Source organism: Colobus angolensis, unplaced genomic scaffold (assembly GCF_000951035.1).
Source record: "Colobus angolensis palliatus isolate OR3802 unplaced genomic scaffold, Cang.pa_1.0 Scaffold26, whole genome shotgun sequence".
Taxonomy (NCBI): domain Eukaryota; kingdom Metazoa; phylum Chordata; class Mammalia; order Primates; family Cercopithecidae; genus Colobus; species Colobus angolensis.
Window position 1 is genome coordinate 9,531,044 of NW_012115821.1, and position 14,422 is coordinate 9,545,465.

The 14,422-nt window shown below is 39.6% G+C and overlaps 1 protein-coding gene across 1 annotated transcript in view; it reads left to right on the forward strand.

Moving 5' to 3' along the window:
• Positions 1-14,422, forward strand: part of CADPS (Ca++-dependent secretion activator) — a 482,801-nt gene that overhangs the window by 232,313 nt on the left and 236,066 nt on the right. The window contains 1 exon segment of the mRNA XM_011947195.1: positions 587-708. Coding sequence (XP_011802585.1) covers positions 587-708 — 122 coding nt within the window.

The window sequence follows — 14,422 nt, forward strand, 5'->3', positions numbered from 1 at the left end:
TTATGCACATGTACCCTAGAACTTAAAGTATAATAATAAAAAGAAAAGAAATGCTTTTAGTTAATCTATAATTTATAGAAACAATGCTTATCACTGGCGTACTGTCAATAAATATGTGGGTAAATCTGTTCGAGGCTCTCAGCTCTGAAGGCTGTGAAACCCCTGATTTCCCACCCCACACTCTAAAAAAAAAAAAAAAAAGACTCCATTTCAAAAAAAAAAAAACAAAACAAAACAAAAAAAAGAAAAAGAAAAAGAAAGAAAAGAAGAGCCTATTTCTTGGTAGAAATGAAAAACTGATCTTATTTGCTTAACACAGAAAGAGTAGCCCATTTTATATGCCTGTCTGACCCCTGTGAGCATTTGAATTAGTGAGCCTTGTCTTTCTGTCTGGCAGGCAATCAGCTACACTATGAGGAATTGCATTTTCGTGCTAGACTGGTCCCAGCATGACTGGTACAAACCTAATAGAAGCCATCAGATACCTGTTGGTATTCTCTGTAGCTTCCCATTTATGTATTTTCCTCTGGGTGATGCTGCCAGGGGCCTTGCCAATAACCTCGATTATGTGGAATTATCTTTTCAGGTGGTAATCATGGAAGTCCAAGGCCTCAAATCTTTGGCTCCAAATCGCATCGTATATTGTACAATGGAGGTGGAAGGAGGAGAGAAACTACAGACTGATCAGGCCGAGGCTTCTAAACCAACGTAAGTTATGTTTCTCCAGGGTCCACCTTATAGAGGGTTGCTGCCATTAGTTCCATTTTGGCCAACTCCAAGGTAAAGATCTGGTTTCCCTAGGAGATCCTAGAAGACATAAACCTTGTTTATTTTTCAAAAGATGATTTGCCTACCTTTTTATTTGGCAGCCATAGCAAAGATTCTAGTTCCTTCAAAGCAGAGAACTGAAGAAAATTAAAGAAACAGTCTCCTTTCTGGTGGTTTTAAGTATTTACCCTCGAGAGATTAGTCACAATTTCCATTCATCAATATAATGTGCAGGAACGTTTGATATAAGTTTACTTTACTAAATTTTCTAAATATTTGGTTTTCAGTATAAGACTTAAAAATTTTTTTTTATTTCCATAGATTTTGGGGGAACAGGTGGTATTTAGTTATATTGGTAAGTTCTTTAGTGGTGATTTGGGAGATTTTGGTGTCATCACCTGAGCAGTATACACGGAACCCAATTTGTAGTCTGTTATCCCTTACCCCCTTCCCACTCTTGCCCCCTGAGTCCCCAAAGTCCATTGTATCATTCTTATGCCTTTGCATCCTATAGCTTTGATCCCACTTATTAGTGAGAACATATGATATTTAGGTTTTTGTCTAACTTTTTTCATATATGTCATAGTTCTGAATGTATTAGCAAGGTAGTATGTTACATAATACATTAATTCATTGGGTCAATATAATTGTGTCAAATGCTTACTATGTGTGTGTACAAGGTATTATTGTATGGTGGAAAGGAAAGTAGTCACTGGTGTAGCCCTCCACAGCTCACAGCTTCATGGGACCATCAGAAAAGTAATGGCACAAATATATAATTATAAATAGTTATAAATGCTGACAAAGGACGCTTTGAGAGGAGATAGCGGGAGGGACCTGAACCAGTTTGTAAGGACAGATACAGAATAGGCCTTCCTTAGGACATATGAGGTATTTGAGCTAATATTATTAAAGTTGAGCAATGGGAGTGGGGATGGGTGGAGAGCATTCTAGGTAGAGTAAACAGCTTGTGCAAAGGTCCTGTGGTTAGCAAAGGCCCTGGGCAAGGAGAAATTCAAAGGTGGCCAGTGGGGCTGGAGTTTGGAGAATCAGGGGTGCCACAAGCTGCCACAGAGGCAGGCAGGGCCATACCATGGGGAAGTTGTTAGGCCTTGGCGAGGAAAGCATGGATTGGAGATGTATTTGAAAAGATGACTCTGGCTGCAGTGGGTGGGGAGTGGGTGGGCAGGGTTGTGCAGGAGGTCAGTTAGGGTCCTGTTTCAATGGTCCACAGGAGCAATAATGGGTTCGTTCATTAGAGTCAATAGACTCTCAGGCCTCAAAGATTCTTGAGAGATCATTGCTGCCTTCCCTCCCTACCCACTACTTTTCTCTCCCTTCCTTTTCTATCTCAGTAAGCCCATCTAGACTAATGAGCATCTTTTTGTGTTGGTGTTAATTCATAAGAGAGTCATCAAAAGAGAAACCCCGAACACTAGCTCACTGCCTCTCCTCCCCCAGAGCATTATGAGCTGTTTGGCAGAACATGAATAACTTACCAGGATGTTCAAACAAAATAGTTCAAAGAAAGCACTGAATGTTTCCTGGACCAGAGAAAATCTGAGGGCATTGTATGCCTTCAAGTGGCTCTTTACATGAATAGGCAAAAGCCTTAGATGCTCAGAAGCTGGGAGAAATTAATGAGTGTGTACAAGAGGAAATGGAAACCAGTGCACCTTGTCACATGCCACCCTTCCTCCCTTTTTTTACGAGTTTCAAACTGACAATGAATATGGTTTCTTTTTTACTGCCGTTGATGAAATCCCAGTTATTCCTCAAATGGTCTGATCATTTTCCATGCTCTTATATTATACTGCACTATTTATTTGTGCTTTTTAAAAGTGTATGATATATGGGGGAAGAACAACCTATTTGGTATTTCTGCCAACTTTTTAAGATGCCGGGCCCAATATGGTGTTATAACATTGAGAAGGAAGGAGAAAATTCTGATTATTCTAACAGACTGTTGTTTCATATGAGCTATTATAATTCAAAACACAGTTTGTAACATTTGATCAGGCGCAACGGTTCCAGTTACCAGGGTAAATGATGAGTTGATTTTCCTGTGCTTGTAAATGGTTAAAACAGAATTTCAGATTACAAATAATTACAGAATGCTTGGGTCTACCTGCTTGAAATATTCATGTTTCATACACATACTTACTCATAACTACACATGTGGATTATGATGTCTATAAACAGAAACAGCTCACATTGAAACATTTTGCTTTTCCAGCAAGAAGTATACATTTTTTATTCCTCTTTAGTCAATAAGTTTGTTGATTTGTTTGTTTTGTAATACCTTAAGGATTCAAGTTTCGTGACCAGGGTCAAGTCAAATCAATCAGTGGTAGCTACCTAAAGTGCTGTACTGAGAAGTGTTCGAGGCCAAATCCATACTCAGAGGAAAATAGTGCCAAGGTCAACTTGTAATATCTGCCATGGGAGAGGAAGGAGTACAAGTGCCCTGTATTTTCCATTTCTATAGTATCCCAAAAGGATATACCGGAAGCTTGAAATGTACAACACTCATGTGTCTTCCTGTCTATCCTTTACATGTAGACTCTCCTATATCCTTTACTTATTTTCCTTCTAAATCCACAATTCTGTACTCAATACTCTTTTTAACCATTTTTCTTTGTCACAGTTCACTTCCAGTAGGTTTCCTCTGCCTCCAAGTTGTTTTGTTTTGTTTTGGGGTTTGGGTTTTGTTTTGTTTTGTCTTTTGAGACAGAGTCGTACTCTGTCATCCAGGCTGGAGTACAGTGGTGCAATCACAACTCACTGCAGCCTTGGCCAACCTGGACTCAGGTGATCCTCCCACCTCACTCTCCTGAGTGGCTGGGACTACAGGCATACGCCACAACACCCAGCTAATTTTTGTATATTTTTGTGGAGACAGAGTTTTACCATGTTGCCCAGGCTGGTTGTCTTGAACTCTTGGGCTCAAGTGACCTGCTCCCGCCTCAGCCTCCCAAAGTACTGGGATTCAGACATGGGCCACTGCACCTGTCTTGCCTCCAGTTTTATCTGTTAGGATGAACCAGCCTGTTTGTGCAGTTCCATTTTCTTCCTGCCTCCCTGGTTTTAACTTACTCAGAAGCCTCTTCATCTCTTCTCTTTGAAGCTTTATTTCTTCTCCTTTTCTCCACTCTCTCCCCTCCCACTTACACTTTCTCCTATTACTAATCTCCAGCTGTCATCTCTGCTACTTGATTTTGATTATTACAGAAATTTTCCTTTCAGGGATTATCTTTAATTTGTCCTAATAACTCCACTTCATCCTCTGACAAGCTTAGCCCTTTTCCTGACCTATTCGTCTTCCGAATCTTGTCTTTAACTATTTTTACAGCCAGCTGGTGCCCATGCTTTATTTATATATTCTAAAACCAAAACTCCATTTGAGCATGTTTTGTTTATTACTCAAATTCCATGGTTGCTGCCACCAAGTACTACACCCCATAACTGGAACCCTAACATTGTGCCATAGCATATGTCTACAAGGAATTTGGCTGTTGTCTTTTTTTTCTCAAGTATAGCCAAAAATTCAGGCGTACATGACATAACCCAGTTTGTCTAAGAGTATGTTATTTGGAATCCTCATGTATGGAATCGGCATTTCCCATCCTTCACCTCCTTTAAGAGTGCCATCTCTTCACTTATAGCCAGGACCCTGCTCAGCATGGTCATACTGGATCAGTTATATAATATAATAACACTGTGTTCATTAGTTAAATATATTAATACTTTGTGGTTGGAAAAAATGGTGTCTGTGGTGAAGGCGGGGCAGCCTCTTATACTGTCAGCTAAATTGTGGCCTATATTCATCCTTCACTTGATCAATCTGTTTGATACCTGTGGGTTATTTTCAAGCACGCTATGTCCTCTCAATTCTGTTGTCCTCCTCTCCTGCATTTTTAACATAGAAACCCAGGAGAATGTATGATCAAGTTTTCATGAGATGTATTTATTTTACAATACTGTCTCCATTTGCAACAGGTTGTTTCTGCTTCTGATGGGAAACCGATGGGGATACTTAGGCAGAAGTGCCTCAAATCCTGCCATTAGGTCAGCAGCCTCAGGAAGGCATGGAGATGGAGAAGAGAAATGCTTTGGGGATTCCAAAGCATTTGGAATATATTTTCCCACTTTCTTTGAACTAGAGCAGAGGGCTGTTCTTGCTCTAAGGTGATATATTTCGAAGGGTGACACTCTTACCTTTACTAAGAACAGAGATTATGTTAAGTAATACCAGAACATGGCATTGTGAGATGAAATTATGTGAAAAGAAAGGCACTCCTTTTCCATTTATTTTTCAGTTCTTCTGATAAGGTCAAGGAGAACATTTTAATTTGATGCTAGTAGGTCATTAACACCTCCACAGGTCTCAGGCTCAGAGCCTTCTGCAGGCAACAGCATCCAGTTAAGATTTCATAGCCTTGTTTAGATCCCATTACGCTTACCTTCCATTCATGGCTGGTGGTGCTGTTTTGTCTTTTGTAGAGATGACATAAGATTTCCTTTTTAAAGAAATACAGTAACACTTAAAAAGTGAATCAATTTAAATAAAATATATTAAGTAAATAATAGCACAGGTGGTACGTGGGTATGATGAAAAGTAATCATGAAAGTATCTTGCATTGGTATACAGAAATGGTAGAGATTGGGAAGATGGTAGGCAAATTATGTTAATTTGAAAAAAAATTGATGTAAAGAAACCTGACATATTCCCTGAGTAGAAAATATATTCCAAAATTATATGTATTGCTAGTTTTGTACAAAGTAAGTTACCCTCTATAATAACCATGCCCCAAGGATTAAATACTGGAACACTTAAATAATTTTGCTGAAAAGAAAGGAAGTTTAAAAAAAAAAAAAAAAGAAAAAGAAAGGAAGTTTAATTAGCAACCCAGTATTGTACTAATGTATCTGAAATTACATTCTACTGAATTGAAACCAAAGATGCCACTTGGCATTTGATTATTTAACAAGTTCATTACTCCCTGACAGGACATGGGCTTCATGACATATGAATTTCATTATTGCCAGGGATTAGAAAACACAACCAAACTTGGAAACTTGGTATTTTCCAAGGGAATGAAAAAATAAAATGCCCTAACTGGGAAATCTTGTCACGGCCCTAGTGTTCTTCAATGACATCTCATCTGATGAGACAAACAAAAAACAAAAACAACACAAAACATAACAACTTCCTGTAACATTTTTCTTCTGTGAAATATATTATTCATCCTCATGGTAGAGTGGAATGGGCCAGGCTTATCATGCCCAAATTATTCATAGAAATGGAGTTCTATAAAATTGTTCCCACATTAAGTCAGTTACAAAGCCAGAAAAGGAAGTTGTTCCCTCCAGTTGCTTGCCTCACATATTATATTCTTAATGGTGCTTCCTTTTTCAATTTAACCAAAATGTTTTCTGTGTACTGGGCCTTGGAATGGTTTAAATGGAGGCAGAATATCTGTCCTGAATGGCTTCTTTGATATTTAGATGTGATATGATGATATGAAAGGGTAGATACTTGCATTCCTTCAGCAAGTGTACGCGCAGGATACTTTCCTTGTATCCAGCCAGTGCTGGGGCTACAGCCATGAATAACATATCTCAAGCCTTGGCCTGTGGATCAAACATTCCAGTAAGGGACACAGGCAATAAACAAATGAACAAATGAATATATAAGGGTAACAACAGATTATAATTTGCGTTCTGAAAGAAATGAGCAGGCTGCTGTGATAGAGAGTAGCGGGGGCATAGGGAAGAGGAAACAGCAAGTGCGAGGCTTTGAGGTAGGGAGGGGCTTGAAGTGTCCTGAACCAGAAAGGGGGACAGTGTGCCTAGAGATCAGTCATTGAGGGAGAGTGTTTACAGGGACAGTGCAGAGAGCAGGGCAGGGCCAGAAAACTTAGGGGTCCTAGGGGCCACACAAAGGGTTTAAACTTTATTCCAAGACCCTGGAGAAGCTATTGCCGGAGTTTAAGCCAGGGAAAATATGATTGTATTTCCATCTTGAAACCTGAAATATCTTTAAGGACTGGAGTAAACTTGGAACCATATATTGGTCAAGTAGTATTTATTGAGCACATACTATTTGCCAGGCTTTAATGTTAGACTGAGGGATAACACAGATGTGACCTTTGAAGTTGTACACCCATGGAGGAGGGTTGATTGGAAATATCTGAGTGCCTGGGCATGGTCTATATTCCAGGAGCCATGGTAGCTTTTGAGAACTTCAAAGGCCACTGAATGGGAAAGGAAATGAGGCTTCCTGAGAATCAGCTCCTTTCCTGTCTTGACACTCCATGCTCAAGTTCACAGTCCAGGAGATATTTATGTAGAGACATGATGTAGTGAGAACGTGGAGCTTAGATGCCATTTCTTCTGTTTTTTCCTTCCGGAAAAAGGTTTAATTTCTTTCCAAGTTAATTAAATCATAAATGGTAAAAGTCAACACTGACCCAGAAATTCAATTTTGCTAGGCTCCCAGAAGATACGTAGGATGGGAGGAAGTAAAATTATAATCACAGTTTGGGATGCTCAGACACTGTCCTGCCTCTCAGACCAGAATGCTTGGTCCAGAATTCCCAATGTTTATTTAAGACCAGTTTGTGTGTGTTTGTGAGCTGAAGGGTGAAGGTGGGCAGACTGGTAGGACAACAGACAGTAGCATAGACAGTGGGAAGGAATCAAGGTGCTAGGGAACAAGTTTTGGAGAGAAAGCTCCTAGTTCTGCTCCCGGCTCCATCATAAATTTGCCAACCTGTCTTATGTAAGCCACCAAGCTTTCCAACTTCTCCAAGTCCTGAAAAGTGGAATCCAAGGTCCCTTCTACCTCAACAATTCTATAATTATTTCATCCAACTAACTGACCCACAGGAGAACCATAATGACAGAACGTAAGACAGAGTTTTCAGGAATTGCAGCTAACTCTGAGTTGATGAAATTTCTGGAATTAGTTGGAGTTTCAGAATTGGATGATCAACTAGTGGCTGGAGTTTGTCAATTAGACATTGACACTCCATCTAAACGTGAAAAATGTATGAAAGTTCTGATTTCATGAGTAGTCTAATCTTGTGTAGCTATGAAACAAGGCTGTACTCTTTTTAAAAAACTCTTAGGGACTAAGTGACTATAGGTCATTTCCTTTCTGATTCAGCTTTTCTAATACCTTGCCTGAGAAGATTACCTGCCACTTATATCTGGAGTAATCTAAGAACTGGACTGTTTTTCTGTCACTGTTCAGAAGAAATCCAATTTAATACATTTCTCTCCAAGTGTGAAAAGCCACTGTATTTGTTATTTAGTGATCAGGGAGAACATAGGAAAGAATGTCGTAGAGTTATTTGCCTGTAATGACAGAATGAGGTCTAGAAATTCTAAATCCTCACTAATAAGGAAACAACAGATACTTGATTTATATTCATCAGTGTTCAGAAGCAGTACAGTGTCATGGACAAGAGTACAAAATTGGGAACCAGAGCACTGGGTTCATATTTCCGCTGTGTGACTGTGGGCAGGCTGCTTAACTCTTTATGCCTCCATTTCCACATTCTTATGAAAATTAATTACTATATATATATATATAATACTTAAAACAGTGCTTGGGCAGATAGTAGTCCTATTGACTATTATAATCATGGCTTTATTCTTGTTTGGATGGCGAAGGGGACATAGGGGGAAACAAGGTGGCCTGAGTCTAAAACAGTAATCATTAACATTGATTCAGTATCTTCTATGGACTAGGTGCCATGCTAGGTATTCCACAGTCATCATTTTATTTAAGGCCCTGCCATAACCTATGAGATAGGTACTATTGTTATTCCCATTTTACTAATGGAAATACTGAAATCTAGAGAGGTGAAGTGATTTAGTCAATTTGCGGATCTAATAGCTAAGCCAAAAGACAAACCCAAAGCCTGTACTTTTCATCCATTCTGCCACTCTACCTTTCTAAAAGGAATTAGATCTCTAAAACAGAGTCACTTAATTAGCATTGGATATTCAACAAAACTATCTAAAAGTGTGCATTTCCTTTCCATAAATTCAGTTGTTTTGTGGATTAAAACCCAGCCCGTATTTAAATGGAGATGAATGTGCTGACGCACACACCAGCACAGGTGTTCCACATCAGTGTACACACTCAGCAGGCGTAATTTGACCCACATACATCAGTACTGTGAGGTGTAACACATGTGAGTCTAAAAAGAGGATCTCTGCCCTTGAGACATTTACACAATCCCAGAAAGACACTAATGATAATGATCATCATCCTCAAGGGAATCATTATCAATAACAACTGCCCCTATCATTTATTGAAATCTAAGTACCAGGCACTGAACTAACTGGAACCATATGGCTAAGAGTCAGACAGACCTGGGTTTAAATCACAGATTCACCACTCACCAGCTGGGTAACCTTGACCAAGTAGCTTCTCCCCATTAAGCCTCCATTTCCCTTTATTTGAAAGAAAGACAAGAACACAACTGCCCCATGGGGCTGTTGTTGAAAATCAATCTGATCTATGTTAAGGGCTGAGTTCAATGACCAGCATATTGTAACCTCTCAGGAAATAGTATTAATAGCCAAAAATTCACTATAATGTCACTGAATTCCACATGATACTGTTAAGAAATAGATGGAAAAAAGAGAAGCTCAGAGAAGTTAGGAAGCCTGCCCCCAAATCCTACTGCTCCACACACCCAGACTCCAAACACCTGGAAATCAAACGGCCAAAGCTGCCAAAGTAGAAGTGAGTACCATTGCCAAAATGCTTTCCAGAGCCAGAGGATATATTCTGAGGGTGGACTGCCTTTGATTTGATGATAAAAGAACTAGTTCTCAAAGGCAAGAGGAATCCAAAAGGCAGCATCCTCCATGAGTCCTCCTCCAGAGGCACAGCCCTCTACAGCCTGGGTCTCCACAAGCCTGTTGTTCTGGCTTCTTTCTGGATCAGGGCCATTGTTCAAGAGGCTAGAGTGCAGCTAAGGTAATACTTTCTATGTGTTTGTCAGTTACTTATTTATCTTCCAGCAACGCCCCTGTGCTGTGGATATGGAACTCGCCTCACTATAAGGGTGCAGATGGATGTGGGCCCTCAGGGAGGACACAGCATCTTGCCATGATGCCAATTATCAGGGGTTTTGGAAATTTCTAGGGTTCTGCTGTTTAAACTCTGGAGTCCTTCAGAGTCACCTGGGTTCCTTGGTAAGAATTCAAAAGCTTTCATGCCAGCCCGTAGCTTCCAGTTCAGATGGTTTGAAAAGAGGCAGCTATTTCAGGCAGTCTTTAACAGCTGCAGTCTGGGTGGAAACATTTCAGTAATTATACAAAAAATAAAGGTTCAGCATAGGCATAAAAGCAAAAACTTTGGGGTGATAGAACCCCTAGTTTGAATCTCACCTGTGCCACTGTCATTGTTATGGTGGCTGAGCTACTAAATCCTTCTGAACCTCAGTTTCTTCACTTACAAAATAATACTGATGATACCTACACCATAGACTGCTTAATAACATTTCAAATTTCACATATGCAAAGCACTTGGCACAGATGTAAGAGATGTTATTCTTATTTTAATCATTATTGCTGTCAGTGGACCCAGGGTAGAAAAAGGAAAACAGCACAGACCATCAAAGTCAGTTGGTGTGAACTAAAGAAGCTAAAGACGCTTTATCTCCCTGATGCCTTTTTTAGTTTCCTTTGGAATGTGTTCATTTATATGTAGATCCCTTACTTGTACTTGGAAAAAAATCTATATATCAGGCTAGTTTTCTTATAATGCCTTACATGTAAAGATGATTAATAAATGTTGGTTGATTCAGAGCCAAACCTTAGCAGCAAGTGGTAAAGGGGTATGGAAAAGCTGAGAAGGGGCCCAATGTGATGGGCTTGAAAACCTCTTTAGAGTACTGATGACTATAAAGATAATTATAGTGCAGATCTCTCCATCTAAATGAGGCTCCATACCTAAAAGAATAGAAGATGGCTGCAAAGTATCTGGGGAGGGGAAAAAAAGAAAAACAGAGAAAGCCCAAAAAGTAAAATGAATCCATTGTATGAGTTCTTGACACCAAATCACTGTCACTTATTAAGTAATAAAATACATACACACACCTACAAATATACACACCAGGGAATTGCTAGATCCAACACAGGTAAATCTCTGTAAATCTGACTTTCAGCAAGTAGGACGCTATACAATCTAATAATGGTTTTGTTTTGGATGTTCTTCTTCTGTAAATTTACTAGAGAGGAAAGAAACAAAAAGAGGTCTCTTGTCTCCCATGACTTTGTACATGCAGTAGTACAATAGAGTTGCAGGATCAATCACTGAGGACTCTTAGAGGCAGGAGGCTCTGGGTGTGATGTCCCAGTTCTGCCCTGCCATGTGATGTCACCTTGTTTTTCTCCCTGCTGTGTCAAATCACTCAACCTATTTCTACCCCAAGAGCAGAATTAGGTGATTTTCTGTTGAGCCAAATGTAGCAGGTCTTGGAACCTAGAAAATGTTTCTCTCTCTTTTACCTTCCTGCTTTAAAGAGACCTCAAATGAAATGAATCTCCAAAACAGCCTAGTCTCTAGAAATGGCAGCATCTAGAAGAACTCAGTGTGCAATATTTGTCATTTGTAATCAGAACCAAGCATCCCACGCAGATCTCACAAATACTTATAAATCAGGGGGAGAATCAAATCACAGAGAGAAGTGCATAAGATGCTACTGGCCAGACTCCTGGGTTCATTCAGTCTGCCCTTCCTTCATCTCACTTATCTGGGTGGCTGCAGTGTGCTATAAACACTGTGCCTTTGAGGCACTGGGGCTACAACAGTGAGCAAAAGCAGAAATGTAGCTGTTATGGCACCCACAATCTAATGGCACAAACAATATACAAGGCACATTTAAGTCATTGGGTCGAGATACCTTCAAGTTTGGCTTTGGTCTTATTATTCAGTTAAAATCTCTTGTATACCTTTGTCTTCAACTTGCCTTTGGGAGACCAAATAGTCAAGTGTTACTTCAAAGTCATTTCTGAAATTTCTGGGCTTGTGCATGCTCAGTGATCATGGAAACACATAGATAATCATCATACCCAATCAATGTGATAATGTCTGTAATACAAGCAAGGCATATCATTCTGACTTAGTGTTAATATCTGAATATTCATTTTTAAAATAAGTGAGCATTCCAAATGCACGTTGGGGTAAAAAATCTTCATATGTGCTTTATATGTTGAATTATATTAGTGGAGCTCCAAAAATATACACAAGTAAATATTAGCATGTTAACCTGTAAACATTTTTCATTAAAACTATTTTATATGAATAAACAAATGAATAAGAAGATACATAGTAAAACAATACAACTTGATATCTTTAAGAAGAATGTTATATCACTTTTGAGCCAAGAAATCATCAAAAAATTTAAATAATGATGCAAAGCAGAAAAGTAAAGATGAGGTTATATCATAATGCTAATCTCTCTAGACCTGTCTGAGGCACTAGCATTCATCATATTAAATAAAATAAGGCTCACCTTAATTCCTTCCTCTCTGGAAGGAGAAAAAGCTTAACAACCCACTGTCAATGTCACTGTCAAAAATTGGCCATACTGAAAGAGCTGACCCCAAAATATTTCACTTCCCACCAAGCTCAAGTCAAAGTAGATATCCATTTGGCGTCTGTCCTAAATGTGCTGTATAGAGGCAGCAGGGGGAAGTAACAAAAGTTTAAATTTAAGCTAATTAAGTTTTTAATAACAACTTTGTAATAATAACTAAAGTGTTAATTTCAGTTTATTCTTGTGCCCTCAGAAGTTTATTCAGTGGCATCCATATTTGACTTTGGCCAAATATTCATTTTTAATCCTCAACCTATTTAGCATTCAGCCAAAATGTGGGTTCAGGGCCCCTCCACCACTGCTCTGAAGCAAAGATGTAGGGTGGTGATTTGGTGGAGATTTACCAATTTGGGGAGAAGCTGTTTTAATTAGAGGGGTCAGAAAATATCCCCAAGAGGTGGCACTTGCCCTTAAACCTAAACAAGAGGGAGCCAGTTATGTAAAGAGCATGGTGAGCAGAGAGAAGCGCCAAGTCCCGGGACCCTATGGCAAGAAGGCGCCTGTGAAGGGCAAGAAAAAGACCTGAGTGTGGAGCACAGGGAGAGGGAAAGGAGAAGACAGCAAGTCAGCAAGGCTGGTGGGGCCAGATCCCACAGAATCTGGAGGTTAAGGCAGGAGGTTTGGGTTTTATGTCCCAAAGTAACCTGGTTGGATTTATGCATTTAACAGATCAGTGTGGCTGCTATGTGGAGAATGACTGCATGAGGCATGAGCAGCAGTGGGAGTGGGGACACCATTTGGGAGGCTGTGGCTGTCATCATGTAAGAGAGGATGGTGGTCGATGATGGCAGAGGAAAGCAAGTGAGAGGGACAGGTTCAAGATACATTGGGTTGTAGAGCCCAAACTGTCTCCTTTTCATTCCCATTGTCTGCTCTTTTTCCAAGGGTGGTACTATGCCCTCTGGAGGTTGCATTCTAGCAGTGGACAACACTTGGCTCTTCTCTCCGGATTTGCAATTGTTTATTACCACCAAACGCTGCTCTGCACACACTGCTTGCCAATTTGTAAGTTGTAATGCTAGTGTCTCGGTGAATGACCTTGAGTGAGCTGAAGTCACCTGGCATCTCTCACAACCACGTGGACAGTGGATGTACAGCTGTGAACTGGGGCAGTGAGTTCTCAAGCTGGCCGATTTATTCCCCACAATGATTACTCTACAGCTGTACCAAATTTGTTCTTTTTCCACTTTAGCAGAGACGTGTCTTTTATAGAATGTTACATGCTGACATCAGGGTGACATTGACACCGAACCAAAAAAAGAAAACGCATTCCCTTCCCCTTCTAGATTTCATTTCCTGCTTGGTTTATAAGTCAGATTGCACTGTACTTGTGGTCATGCTCGCTGCTGGGTAGGGAGGTATTATTCACGGGAAACTATTATGAGAAATAACCTACAGTGAGCCCAGTCCCACTGAGCGAGTGAGCTGTTCTCTGTAGATAATGTCAGTGTTGGATACTTGAAGTCTTTCATGAGGATAATGTTTAATTATATGTAAATAAATCAGGCTTGACTCCAACTCTACAGTGGAATCTTGGACCCAGGACTCTTGCAACAGACACAACTGCTAAAAAGTCTGCAGGAAAAATGCATATTTTGTGCATACACTTCAAATAATATTTGTTTGATAACTATTTTATATAAAGTAGTGTGGTCGGTATTATTGACTACATTTTTTAAATAATATTTTATGTTTTTCTGACCAAAAAGTTAAAATCCTTGTTGCAGAATATTGAGGAAAAGTGTAAGGAAAAATTAAATATTACTCATGATCCCCTATATCCGGCAATAATCACAGTATATGTTTTGGCATTGTTTTCCAGTTTGTTTTTCTGTATCTGTGGGTGTGTCCACACCCATCCACAGATATAAGCATATGATAGATAACCTTGTATGAAAACCTGTATACTCATATGATTATTCCTTTTGCATCAATTCCTAGGAAATGATATTATGAGTTCACAGCTAGTGACTTCCTGTATGTTGGTGACTAGGGTGACCAAATCATTATAGTTTACCCAGGACTTT